Source organism: Triplophysa dalaica, chromosome 7 (assembly GCF_015846415.1).
Source record: "Triplophysa dalaica isolate WHDGS20190420 chromosome 7, ASM1584641v1, whole genome shotgun sequence".
Taxonomy (NCBI): domain Eukaryota; kingdom Metazoa; phylum Chordata; class Actinopteri; order Cypriniformes; family Nemacheilidae; genus Triplophysa; species Triplophysa dalaica.
Window position 1 is genome coordinate 5905124 of NC_079548.1, and position 12808 is coordinate 5917931.

At 38.3% G+C, this 12808-nt stretch overlaps 1 protein-coding gene and 1 non-coding gene across 2 annotated transcripts in view; one reads left to right on the forward strand and one right to left on the reverse strand.

Moving 5' to 3' along the window:
• Positions 1 to 1293: 1293 nt before the first annotated feature.
• On the forward strand, positions 1294 to 1375 carry trnas-aga (transfer RNA serine (anticodon AGA)). Its single transcript has one exon. It is a non-coding gene; the product is annotated as a tRNA-Ser (tRNA).
• A 2317-nt stretch (positions 1376 to 3692) lies between these two features.
• Positions 3693 to 12808, reverse strand: part of grb2b (growth factor receptor-bound protein 2b) — a 32514-nt gene continuing 23398 nt past the window's right edge. Inside the window, exons 4-6 of the mRNA XM_056753390.1 lie at positions 8020 to 8142; positions 7773 to 7941; positions 3693 to 5459 (exon numbers count right to left, since the gene is read on the reverse strand). Of these exons, the coding sequence (XP_056609368.1) occupies positions 5274 to 5459; positions 7773 to 7941; positions 8020 to 8142 (478 nt within the window). The 3' untranslated portion in view covers positions 3693 to 5273. The remainder of the gene's footprint in view (positions 5460 to 7772; positions 7942 to 8019; positions 8143 to 12808) is intronic.

A 12808-nucleotide genomic window follows, 5' to 3' on the forward strand; every position in this document is an offset into this window, starting at 1 on the left:
TTTATAATTTTTTCAAGCCAAGTACCCCTTGATCAGACCATCATATTTGTCTCAAAAAATAACTCTTATAAATTGAAATGTGTTTTAAATGTATGAATTAATTTTTTATGCATATTTGTGTAGTCCTAATTTCATATAACAATACTATTATCATAGTTTATTGACTTATTGATTTTCATTATTTATTCCTAATTTTCAGTTTCTCTTACGTACCCCCTGCAGTACTCCAGGTAGTTCGTGTACCCCCATTTGGGAACCACTGCAATAGATGATATGCCAAAGGCTTAAAAGTGTCTGACAGCAAACAATCACTGACAGTCAGGAACGTTCCTGAATTCCCCCCATCTTTACAGATTGCTCTTTCTTAAAGCCATGATTTAAAACCATGACACAGTTCTTCTTGCACAGTACGAACATAACTATAAAATCTGTTTATGTAGTAATGTAACAATAAAAGATTTTGCTGAACTTGCAACACTCTTCCTGTAATAAACTAAATTTGGTAACACTACTAGAAGTTTATCCACTGTATCAAGCACTTGAAATAGCAAGGGGCCCAAAACTTACAAAACACATAAGCATTTACTAACTCATTGTGCTTCATTTGTTTATTTTCAATGAAAGTTCGATTTACCATATCTAACTATTTATATAACAGATGGATTGTGCAGGTCCACTTTTGTAAAAGAGAGGACACAGCAGATGCATTTGGTGAGGTCTTATTCAAGATAACCAATGTATAAGTAGCAGGCCTACATCCAATTATCTAAAAAACCGAACGAAATCAAGAAAATACAAACCAAATAAGCGAGCCATAGTGCTCAACACCACAACGAATTGATTTAAATTAAACAACCATTTAGACGTGTGTTGTAGGAACAGACAACCGCGTATTTCTAAAGGTGAAGCGATAGTCACTGGAGGAGTTACAGCGACTTCTAGTGGTCAGAGTTTATATGGCATCTTGATTTCGTTGATCAAAGAAGTTGTTCGTAGTTTGGATTTATTTACATCTTAATGAAACATTAGTTTTAATTGCAAACTGACGATCAATCCTCTAAAATAAGCGATAATTTCTTAGTTTTATTTATTTTCTTGCATTTATTTTAAATGACGCACATTTACGTCGAGATACGCGTGTTCTTTTAAAACGTGTGCTTGTAATAACATTGTTCTTTCAAGTTGAACTCTTTCAAAATGTCGGCAGAAATAATATGATGTTAAGATGCAACAATTGTTATCGTCATCTTTGTATAATGAGTCAAATAATGTACATGATTCGTCGTGTGATATGTAGTCGTGGCCGAGTGGTTAAGGCGATGGACTAGAAATCCATTGGGGTCTCCCCGCGCAGGTTCGAATCCTGCCGACTACGAATTCGTTTTTGCTTTTTATTTTCCGCAAACGAAATTCCTCCTGGCTGTCGGCAGATGGAGCCTTGCTGTCATCTACCAACGTTGAAAAGAAATACACATTGTGTGGCATAACACTGTATTCTTTCAACATGTATATGGGTCAATGACAAATAAGATTTTCAAGAAAAAAAAAAAAATATTTTAAGCAAAACAGTTTGAAAATGTATTTTTATGTCCAAAAAATGTATTGTGTTGATTTATATTGGTTTTACAGCATTTTAGGGAGCATTAATTCATTATTAAACAAGATTTCTGATTTTACCACCCAGAAAATGTCAGGTGGTGCGACCATATATTAATTTAAAATAATATACATTTAATGTATTTAGCACTGAGTATTTTTCCCCTCATATATAAGAAATTTAACATAAAATCATGCCAAAATATTTATTAAGAATTTATTGAGAAAATTAACATTTATTTCTCAGTTTTGTTCTCTGTTTGTATGTTCGGACGGTCGCACCACCTGACATTTTTGGTCTTTCAAACACCAAAACTCAAAAAATCTATTGAATTTCAATAATATGAAAAGGGTTTCTTATAAAGGACATATTGTAGATCCATTTGATATATGATATGTATTTATTTAAATTCTTTTTAGGAAAATAATGAATTTGGACACAAAAAATACATGTCACGTCATTGACCCAAATACATATTTATACTGTTTTTGTGAAGTTCATGAAATTATAAGATGTGTGTAATGATCCACAACACAAATAATGATTTTATAGCTTGAATTTCTACTCCTACAGTCACTGAAAAAATAAAAGGAACATCAGGCAAGAGAAATGTGCTCCAGAAAGATCAATGTTTGCATTTTGGAATACATTTGCATAGGGTGCGGTCTGAAGATCTCAGAGCCAACAGAGTTTTCTTTGTCTGGCCCGATGGCATCACGTATGTTTCAATGAGCTAGGAAACTGGCCTTACACACTTTTCCTTCCAAGATAGCACTGGTCACCTTCTGTGACCCTAACACATGTCTGCCTCAAAGACCTGAAGGATATAATGAAATTACTTCTATAAGTGGAGAGTCGGTAGAAACACACAAGACCACAGAGACATTTCTCAAAATATCTTTTGTATTCCACAGAAGAAAGCGTCTTAAAGGTTTTGCTAAGGATGAGGGAGAATAATTGACAGAATTTCAATGGATTTCAGCTTTATTTGATTTGATCACTCTGGAGCAAATGAATGGCAGTTCAATCAATACATAGAACAGCATTAAAGCAATTCTCACAGGTGTCTATTCCAAGAATACAATTCTTACCTGCATTATTGGAAGCAGTATAGTACAATGTTACACTACAATCAAGCCTCCTCAAAAAGTCTGTTTATACCCAACATGATGACAACAAACACATCAGTGGTCTTCGTAACATCTGGGTCAATCGCAGGTTACAGCTGAAATGTCTGCTACAGGCAAAGCAATCTAATACTACAATCTTTAACGTCTTACAATTTAATACTAGGTAAAGCTAATTGTCTTATTAAACAGTTATACGGGACATGATACCATGTGGGTAGTGTGAGAGAGAGAATGACCCACGTTTCACCCATAGCAGGGTTAAAGCGTGCAAGTATGCAATTATCCATCAACAATAAAATGACCTTTCATTACGGCCAAGAGCTGCTGGAGTTTGCAGAACAGGTCTTCATGCACCGAGTGCTTCTGAAAATGATAGTAGCATTGTTAAGGCTATGGACTGGAAAATGGCAACGTGTTTTCACAGCCGACTAGAATATATTGGCATCATTTTAGGGTTCTTGTGCAGAGCAACAACACATTCAACAGATTAGACATCTCAACAGACTAATGTTAGTATACAAGACGCATAAAACACTTAAAATGTCAGTCACTTGGCCAACATTAAAGGTATAGTTCACCTTCAAAATGAAAATTCTGTTATTATTTACTCACGTAAACTTGTGTGATTTTCTTTCTTCTGTAGAACACAAAATATTTTGAAATATGTTGGTAACCGAAAACTGCTGATCCCTTTTGACTTCTATTGTGTGGACACAAAACCAATGCAAGTCAATGGGGACCGGTTTTCTGTAACCAACATTTGGCAAACATCTTTGTAAATAATGACCGAATTTATATTACTATTCGTTCGTGTGAATATGAGATTTACATTACGTTTATTATTTGGCATTTATCCAAAGCAATTAACAAATGAGTGTTATGGGTAATGTAAATAACACTTGCATTGACAAGTAGTGGTTGTAAGGATATACTAAAACCATGCTAATGAGAGACACGAGAGACACTTAGTTTCATAATTTCATTTTTATTTATTCAAAAGAAACAAGGAAAAAAGCAACAAAAAAGTTAAGAAAAAGGCAAGACATTTAAATAGAATGGACTGTGTTCAGGTGTGGTCGAGAGGGGTGGAAAGGCCGGAGGGACGGACGCACATGGTTTCTCACTGCGGGTCAGACAAAGCCCAATGCTCGGGCTTACAGCAGCGAGCTAGAGACACCATGACACCAGAGAAAAAGGCACTAATCCAGAGAACAAAAACAAGTCACAAACGAAAATTCGGGGATCAATAATACAGAGAGAGAGAGGGGGACAAATGTAAAAAGAGCTAAAACAAACAACACTGGACAGACAAAACGGATAAGAATGGGAATCCAAACGAAGAACGAAACGCATCACATCAGCACTGATGTGTCAACTCTCTGGTTTTCTCTTACTGGCTGAACTGGCCCGAGGTCAGTTTCTAAGCAATGAAACACAAAAAACTCATCATCGTGACGAATGCGATACGGCAAAGCGCTCGTGTGATTTTTGACACTGCACATGGACATGTGGTGGTTATCATGCAACTGTTGGTCTACTTCTCCAATCTCGCTTCCCTCGTGAAGTTAACAGAGGACTGTCGGCTACATTCACATCCTAACACGAAGAAAAGTGGCTGCAATAAATACATTGGCTTAAAACGGGGGCTAGCCTCGTGGATTTCACATTAGATAAACTGCTCGCTTGATCGGCTGCGATGTCTTTTTGTCACGCACACGGACAACAAATGCTCAAAGAATCCTTTCGGTTAAAAAACAAAATAAGAATTTCAAAATGGAATACATGATGCGTTAAATACTATGATGTTACGTCTGAGAAATCTCAGATATTCATAAAATTATACCGACGAGTTATCACGTCCCAGAGCTACTCGCATTCATCCACCCTCCCCGAAAACATAATTTACATAATCTGGAAAAGAAGAAAAAGAAACGTGTTTAAAGGTAAAACAGACAAGACACATACAAATATATAATATATATATTCTTAAAAAAATGGATTCTCTCTATAGGTGATTTTTCGCCACAGCCCAGATGTACAATGAGTTTGCAATTTTTTCCTCTTGCATTTTATACATTTTTTTCACTTTTTAAAAACAGCTTCAGGATTTGCTATTATAAAGAGATTTAAACATGCAGCCGATAACAGAAAAGGAAAACAAAACAAAACCTATATGCAGACAACAGAATAAAGAAGCAGCAGATGAATCTACAGACAGAAACGCTGTTGTTTTAATTTATGCTGTGTGTACTATACGCTAAGATTCAGCCTCTCTTCCACCCTACCAGCTCAGTCTTGACTGCAAGCGTTCTTGAAGACATCAAAATTCTCAGGAATAATAGTTTCGCCCAGGCACCACAGCAGAGGTGGATCCTCCATCCTCTCCGCTACGCATCTTTTTTTAATCTCTCATGATTTCCGTCGTCCTTCTGCGTCATGTTGGATTTCACAGGGTGTTGAAAGGGAAATACAGGGTAGTCTGATTGTATGTGAATGTGAAGGGCCGTTAATTACAATTTATTCACTAATCGCTCGTTTCGTTTTCTTTACATGTTCCGGTTCACAGGCGTGACGTAGTTGCGTGGGAACATGCCCGTCTGGCCGTGACAAGCGCCCTTCCACCAGTTGGGGTCAGAGTTGTCCAGGACCTGAATGAAGTCTCCGCGTCTGAAGCCGAGCTCTCCCTCTTCCTGCGGGTCGAAGTCGAACAGGGCCTGCACGTATGTCGGGTGCTGCACACACAAAAGAAATGCGAGTAAATAACAAGTGACATTTTTATGACATCAACTTTTAATAAATTCTCTTAAATAGATTTTCAGGGACATTCTTATGCGCGTTTATGTTAAATACGTTAAAGTGATAAAACAAGCACTGACTAAGTTCTTGATTTGAACAGTGATGACATATACACATCCGAATTCACATATAGAAAAAAACGATATAAAAACGGGGCTTCAGAAGGTTCTTCGATGCCATAGAAGGTTCTTCAGATTATAAAACAGTAAGAGATGCTTCTTTAAAGAACCTTGACCGAACGGTTCTTTGTGGAACCAAAAATGCTTTTTTTTTCATTCTTAAAAATAAAGGTGCTTAAAAGGTTCTTCACAGCAAGGCCGTAGGAGATCCATTTTTGGTTCCACAGAGAACCATTGGGTAAAAGGTTCTTTTTTACTTTTTATAATTCAGATGTTAAAGGTTCTTTATGGAACCAAAAGGTTCTTCTATGGCATCGAAGAACCTTTTGAAGCACCTTTTATTTAAGAGTGTATGGCATTGCTGTTCAGGCCATATCCAGCACACTCACACACATCATCAACACCTCCCTTGCTCACCGGCACTTCTCCATCCACATGCAAACAGACCCAGGTCAGGCCCCTACTGAAGAAACCCTCATTGGACCCTTCTACTCCCGACAGTTACAGACCTGTCTCTCTCCTCCCATTTTCGCAAAAACACTTGAAAGGGCAGCTTTCAATCAGGTGTCTTCCTACCTATTCCAGAATAAACTACTGGATGACCAAGCAGTCTGGCTTCAAAACAAACCACTCCACTGAGACGGCACTGCTAAATCCTCGGTCTTGATTCTGCTAGACTTATCTGCAGTGTTTGACACTGTCAATCATCAGATACTGCTAGCAACCCTGTCATCACTAGGAATCACAGGCTCTACCCTCCGCTGGTTCAAATCCTACCTCTCCGACAGATCTTCCAGGGTGTCATGGAGGGGCTCGCTGTCCACTGCTCACCACTTGATAATTGGGGTCCCTCAGGGATCGGTGCTTGGACCACTGCTTTTTTCCATCCATACAACATCCTTGGGACCCATCATACAGGCTCATGGCTTCTCATATCACTGTTATGCTGACGACACCCAGATATACATTTGTTTCACCCAGACGATGCCACTGTAGCAGCTCGGATGAAAGGGCATCACCTCCAGCTAAACCCTGCCAAGACAGAATTACTTGTGTTTCCGGCACACCCTACGGTGCAACACGATCTCAACATCCATCTTGGCAATACCACAATCACTCCTTCCAAGACAGCCAGGAACCTCGGAGTCATATTTGATGAACAGCTGTCCTTGAATGATCTCATTGCAAAGAGAACACGGTCATGCCATGCGGCACAACTTCTTGTGCAAGCCCTGGTAGTCTCAAGGTTGGACTACTGCAATGCTCTCCTTGCTGGTCTTCCTGCAAAGGCTATCAAACCGTTCCAGCTGGTTCAGAAAGCAGCAGCACGCCTCGTCTTCCAACAGCCCAAAAGGGCTCATGTGACACTCCTTTTCGTCTCAGTCCACTAGCTACCGGTCAAAGCCTGTATCAGATTCAACTCACTAACGCTTGCCTACAGGACTATCACTGGATCTGCACCGGCTTACTTTCACACTCTCCTGCACTCCTACACCCCATCAAGATCCCTGTGTTCAGCAAACCAGCGGCGTCTTGTATTGCCTTCTCATTAGGACAGTAAATCACTTTCCCGCTCATTCTGCTTCACAACTTCTTCCTGGTGGAACATTCTTCCTAACTCTGTCCGGTCAACCAAATCTCTCACAACATTCAAAAAACTACTTTAAACCCATTTCTTCTGTGAATACCTGACAGATAAAAAAATAATCTCTCAAGAGGTAGTGGTCTAGCTTTAGTTGAAACCAGTAACTTTGTATTGGCACCTAATGTATTATGGCTCCTGTATGACATATCGCTTGTTGCTCCCTCACTCTTTGTAAATCGCTTTGGATAAAAGCGTCTGCTAAATGACAATGTAAATGCTGTTAAGATCCTTTTAAGCACCTTTTTTAAGAGTATAATATAACTAAAAGCACAGCAAACCATTACAGGTTGATTTTGGCCTTCAAACTGTAAACGACTAGTAAATAATTTTCATCTCCATTTGTATTTTGGGCCCAAGCCATGGTTTATTTCTGACTTTGAGAATGTTTAACTTAACATCATACAGAATGTTTCCTCGTAGGTCTATAACAGAACGCACCCACCGTGAGGCTTTAAAAAGGAAATTTGAACAAAGTAGATACAGACCTGAGGCACCTGCTCGATGTCTCGGAGGAAAATCTGTTGGTTTCGGGAAACTGAAGTTGTGCGATGGTAGTCGACGAGCTCGTTGAGCGAGTTAAACTTCACAACCCAGAGGAAATACTTGCCGGCACCGTCACGCAGAACTTTAAAATGTTGTACGTCATTACCAAACCTTTAAAAAGAAGAAACGCTCTTAATCCTTTGCGTTTACGTGACCAACAAAACAGTCATAACCTCATGTTTGACTTACTTGACAGAAAGGGAGAAGTCTCCTGGCGCGCTCTCGCTCTCTCTAATAAGAAACGCTCCATCGTGCCTCTGTTTGTTGAGTATCTCTTCTGCTCTGGCTCGTGGAATTCTCCCGAAGAACCACCTGCACACATATGAACAAACACAGAGGTTACAGTCAGCACAGCGAGCAGTCAACACGGAAACAGTGAAATATATGCTGCTAAATGGAATGAGGGACACGGAGCAGATGGGCATGTTAATAATTGACGAGATGAGCTGAAGATGACATTTTTCCCTGATTTGCACGGAAGTGTGCATGAATCTAAAAGCTGTGAGATCATTTGCATCACATTAATTCTGTGTGGAGCAGCTTAGGAAAATGAGATGTCAGTTTTCTGTCTGATCACAAGCCAAAAGAGATAAACACACGCACTCGATCAGCACAACACAAACTGAGCACAGAATATCAGCACATATTTCATTCCTTCCATCCAGCATATTGGATACTGTACAAACAGCCGTTATTTTCAATAAAATCAAACTTTAAGAGTTACATAAAGTCCACACATGAAAACTGTGATAAAAATCCAGGTTATCACATAAAAAAATATTTTCCTAAATACATGTAGAAATATGACTGTTGTATTGCGTAAAAGTGAATATGAACTTTTCTTTGCAGTATTTGAGGTCTGAAAAAATACAGAGCATATTTTCTGTTATTTTCTGTTGCTCCAGTTTTCATTTTCTGCAAATAAATCCCAATAGAAACAATATTTTTATTTGACCTTTGGGAGAAATATCATTAGTAGTTCACAGAATGAAACAAAATGATCATTTTTACCTAAACACATACCTGCACATAGTAAAAAAAAATGGTCTCTATATTTTTCCGTGGCTGTATGTTAGGATATCTATTGTGATATTTATATCAGCCCACTAAAGCACTTTTAGCCTTTTGTCTCAGTCTTAGGGAATTTTATGTTAATATTTAGATACTGTATATCATCCAATATGTCTGTAATCAGTAGGGCTGCAACTAATAATTCTTATGATATTGATTAGTTGGACGATTATTTTTCCATTAATCGGATAAAAAAATTAATTCAATCTTTTGCTTATAATGACTAAATTAGAGAAGGGAAAAGTATCCACAACTGAACTAGTTTGCCTTCTCCCAAAATGTTGTGGATGTTTCCCTAATAAACACACAACACACAGTTGATTCAGGTCATATTAGAAGCAGCTGACAATAGTCTCTCCCAAATTTTGTTTTTGTGGCATGAAAATTGAGATATTTGTCATTCAAATGTAGTGCTGTACAGTAAAGAATATCCAGAAAAAGTATAGTACAAAAAGTCTACTTCGCTACGTCCCACCTCAGATATAAATACATTTACATTTAGTTATTTAGCAGATGCTTTTATCCAAAGCGACTTACAAGTTGGGTAAACAATGGAAGCAATTGGGTCAAACATTAGGACAACAAAAAATAAGAGCAATAAAAACATGTCTCACAAAGCCTACTACAGTGAACAGAGCCAAGTTTAGTTTATCTAAGCTTAAATAAGCATGCTCTTTTTTTTGATAATGTAGAAAAGATATAGAAATCCGAAATGATCAGTCAGGTGCAGACAGAAGAGATGTGTTTTCAGCCGATTCTTAAAGATGGGAGGCAGATCATTCCACAAATGTAAAACCGATCCAGAGAATGAGCGCGAGAGAGATTTTTTACCTTTTTGGGATGGCACAAGACACCATTCGTTTGCAGAGCCTAAGGATCTAGCGGGTACATAAGTCTTCATAAGTGAATGAAGATAGGGGTGCCAAACCAGTGGTGGTCTTTTAGGCCAGGAGCAGAGTCTGGAATTTGATGCGAGCGACTATAGGGAGCCAATGTAACTTAATGAAGAGAGTAGTGACGTATAATAAATAAACCCCCAAATTTGAGTGTTTCGCCTATTATGTGCATTGCAAAGTGCAAACACTATAAATTGGGTTTTACGAATATAATCTTTAATTTATTAATTATTAAAGATAATTAATTTATGCACTTGATTTATAACTGCGCAGCTCGCAAGTGAGTGACGTCACAGACCAAGTAATCGATAATGAAATTCGTTAACAACTATTTTCATTATCGATTAGTTGCTGTAGCCCTAGTTATCGGCTTTCAATGTTAAAGAACTATCAGTTATCGGCCAAAATTTACATATCGCTGCTTCCTTATTAATAACGTGACGTCTTTGGAAACGCTGTGCAGTGAGTGAGTGGCAGAGAGAAAAAGCACATTCAACCCATAAACATTACTGAGTCATGTTAAACGGTAACAAGTTACATTCACAAAGTATGAACGTTAAAGCTGATTTACAAACATATATTCAGTTCGCTTGTGTTTCATAAAGAGGCCCAATATGCTGCAATGTTGTGGGGATTCAGAACTTTTTAAGCATGACTTGACTGAAATGGTTTTATGATCTAAAAAGCATTTGAACTAAAGACACATCTGAAGTTTAAAAATAGTTATGTGGACAGTACGGGCCGCATTCCCATCCGCGAGTACATAAAAAGCCTGTCACTGCTGTTCTGTCATGCGACCACCGCAAGCTGTCAAGATAAACTTGAACAAAGGAGAGGAAATCTCCTTTTTTCTCTTGTCTTTCACATTTAATTTGGACTCCTTTGTCAGAACGGATCTGAATCTGAAGATCGCACTTTAAAACTTCTGTGCTGTGTGAACTTAACAAGCATGATATAAATGATAAAGTTCATGCACAAACAGCATGTGCCCGTCACGATCACAAACAATACTACAGGTCTGCTTAATAGACTCGTCTCCCATAGGGTCTGTTACGTAACGTGAGGTAAAACATCTCTGTTTTACCTGCCTAATTTCCTGCTGGCTTTGTTGTGGACGGCACAGGCCACAGATACACAGACTCAAAGAACATGCGACCGGGAAGTGGCATTATAGCACTCTAGGGTAAATTCCACCCAACCACCGCCTGACCGCCGTGTACCGCTCAACAACTGTTTCTCTCCGTTCTTACAAGTGGAAAAACATTTACATTGCCTGTTCTGATAAGAGACGTTCCCTCTCCTTTCCATAAACCTGAGAGAGCTAGTGTACTTAGAAACAGTGTTCTTGTCGAACAGAGGAACAAAGGATCGGTCAGGATAGAAACTGCAGGTTCTCTGGCTGATAACAATCAACTCGTAAATGGTCAATATTCATTGATGTGTTCAAGTTTAGAGATAGAGAGGGGGAAACAGATCAAAGGCCCTTCTAAAAGAGTACCTTTCATAAGAACACAAATGAAACATGTCCCTCTTGTCAACTTGGTAGTACACAAACAGAAACACATGGAGAAACAATAGGAAAATTGAAGACCTGTCTTAAAGGGACAGTTGACCCAAAAATAAAGTGTATGTCTTCATTTACTCACCTTCCAGTTGTTCCAAATCTGTATACATTTCTTTGTTCTGATGAACACAGAGAAAGATATTTGGAAGAATGTTTGTAACCAAACAGTTCTTGGCCAGCATTGACTACCATAGTAGGAAAAATTGCTTTAAAAATGCATTTTTTTCTGTTGAACCCAAAATAAGATATTTTAAAGAATGTAGGACAGCAAACCGTTCTGGGGCACTTTTGACTATCATTGTTATGGTAGTCAATGAACAAGAATTTTTCCAAATATATTTCTCGGTGTTCATTGGAGGGTTGAACAACTGGAGGGTAAGTACATGAAGACAGAATGATCATTTACGGGTGAACTGTCCCTTTAAATACAGTTCCTGCTTTCAAACAGCTACAATAAACCTTATTTTTCTTGCGTGCACTTTATGACATTGATTGTGTTCAACTTAAGAACGAGTCATGTACAAATGGGCTGGAATGACGGCGAGTAAACTTTGTGTTCATTTTCATATTTGGAAGAAGTATTTCCTTATAATAATAATACCTTTTATTTATAATGCGCTTTTCTTACACCCAAAGCAATACATAATAAAAATACATCCATTACTACGAATATAAAAATAGAATAAAATTAAGAAGCAACAAACAAAACAATAATAACCAACAAGTAATGAAAAGATAATAAAAGTAAGAGTAAAAAAGACAATTTCTCTATTTTAAAACACAATCATAAAAGATGAGTTTTTAACTGTTTCTTAAAACAACTTCGAGTGGGAGCACTCCTGATGGGTAGAAGAAGTGCATTCCACAGTCTAGGGGCGGCTACTGAAAAAGCTCCAACACTCATTGATTTTAACCTGGATGATGTTTGAGGAGGAGTGAGTCTTGAGAACGGAGAATGCGAGAAGGCCTATAAGATATGAGGGTGCAGTTCCCTGTACTGCTTTATAGGTCAGAATGAGCGTTTTAAAATCAATGCGTGCTTTTACTGAGAGCCAATGCAGGTTCCTAAGCACACCAGAGATGTGTTGTCGATAAGGTGTATGAGTAAGAACGCAGACGTTTCAAGGATTTTGGAGGTAGGCCACTATGAAGAGCATTGCAATTGTCAACCCTAGTAGTGACGAATGCATGTACTAGCCTTTCTGCATCTGTCTGCGAAAGCAAAGATCCTGGCGATGTTTCGAAGGTGATAAAATGCAGATTTGGAAATGATCTTAATATGTGCATCTAGACTCAGATGAGATTCAAAGACATCACCAAGATTACGAGCTTGGGAAGATGGACATAATGTAGAATTTTCAAAGTGCATTTAAAAATTTCTGCCATAGCAGCTGCTGGGGTGCCGACAAGAAGGACCTCAGTTTTTGTATCATTTAATTTAAGAAAG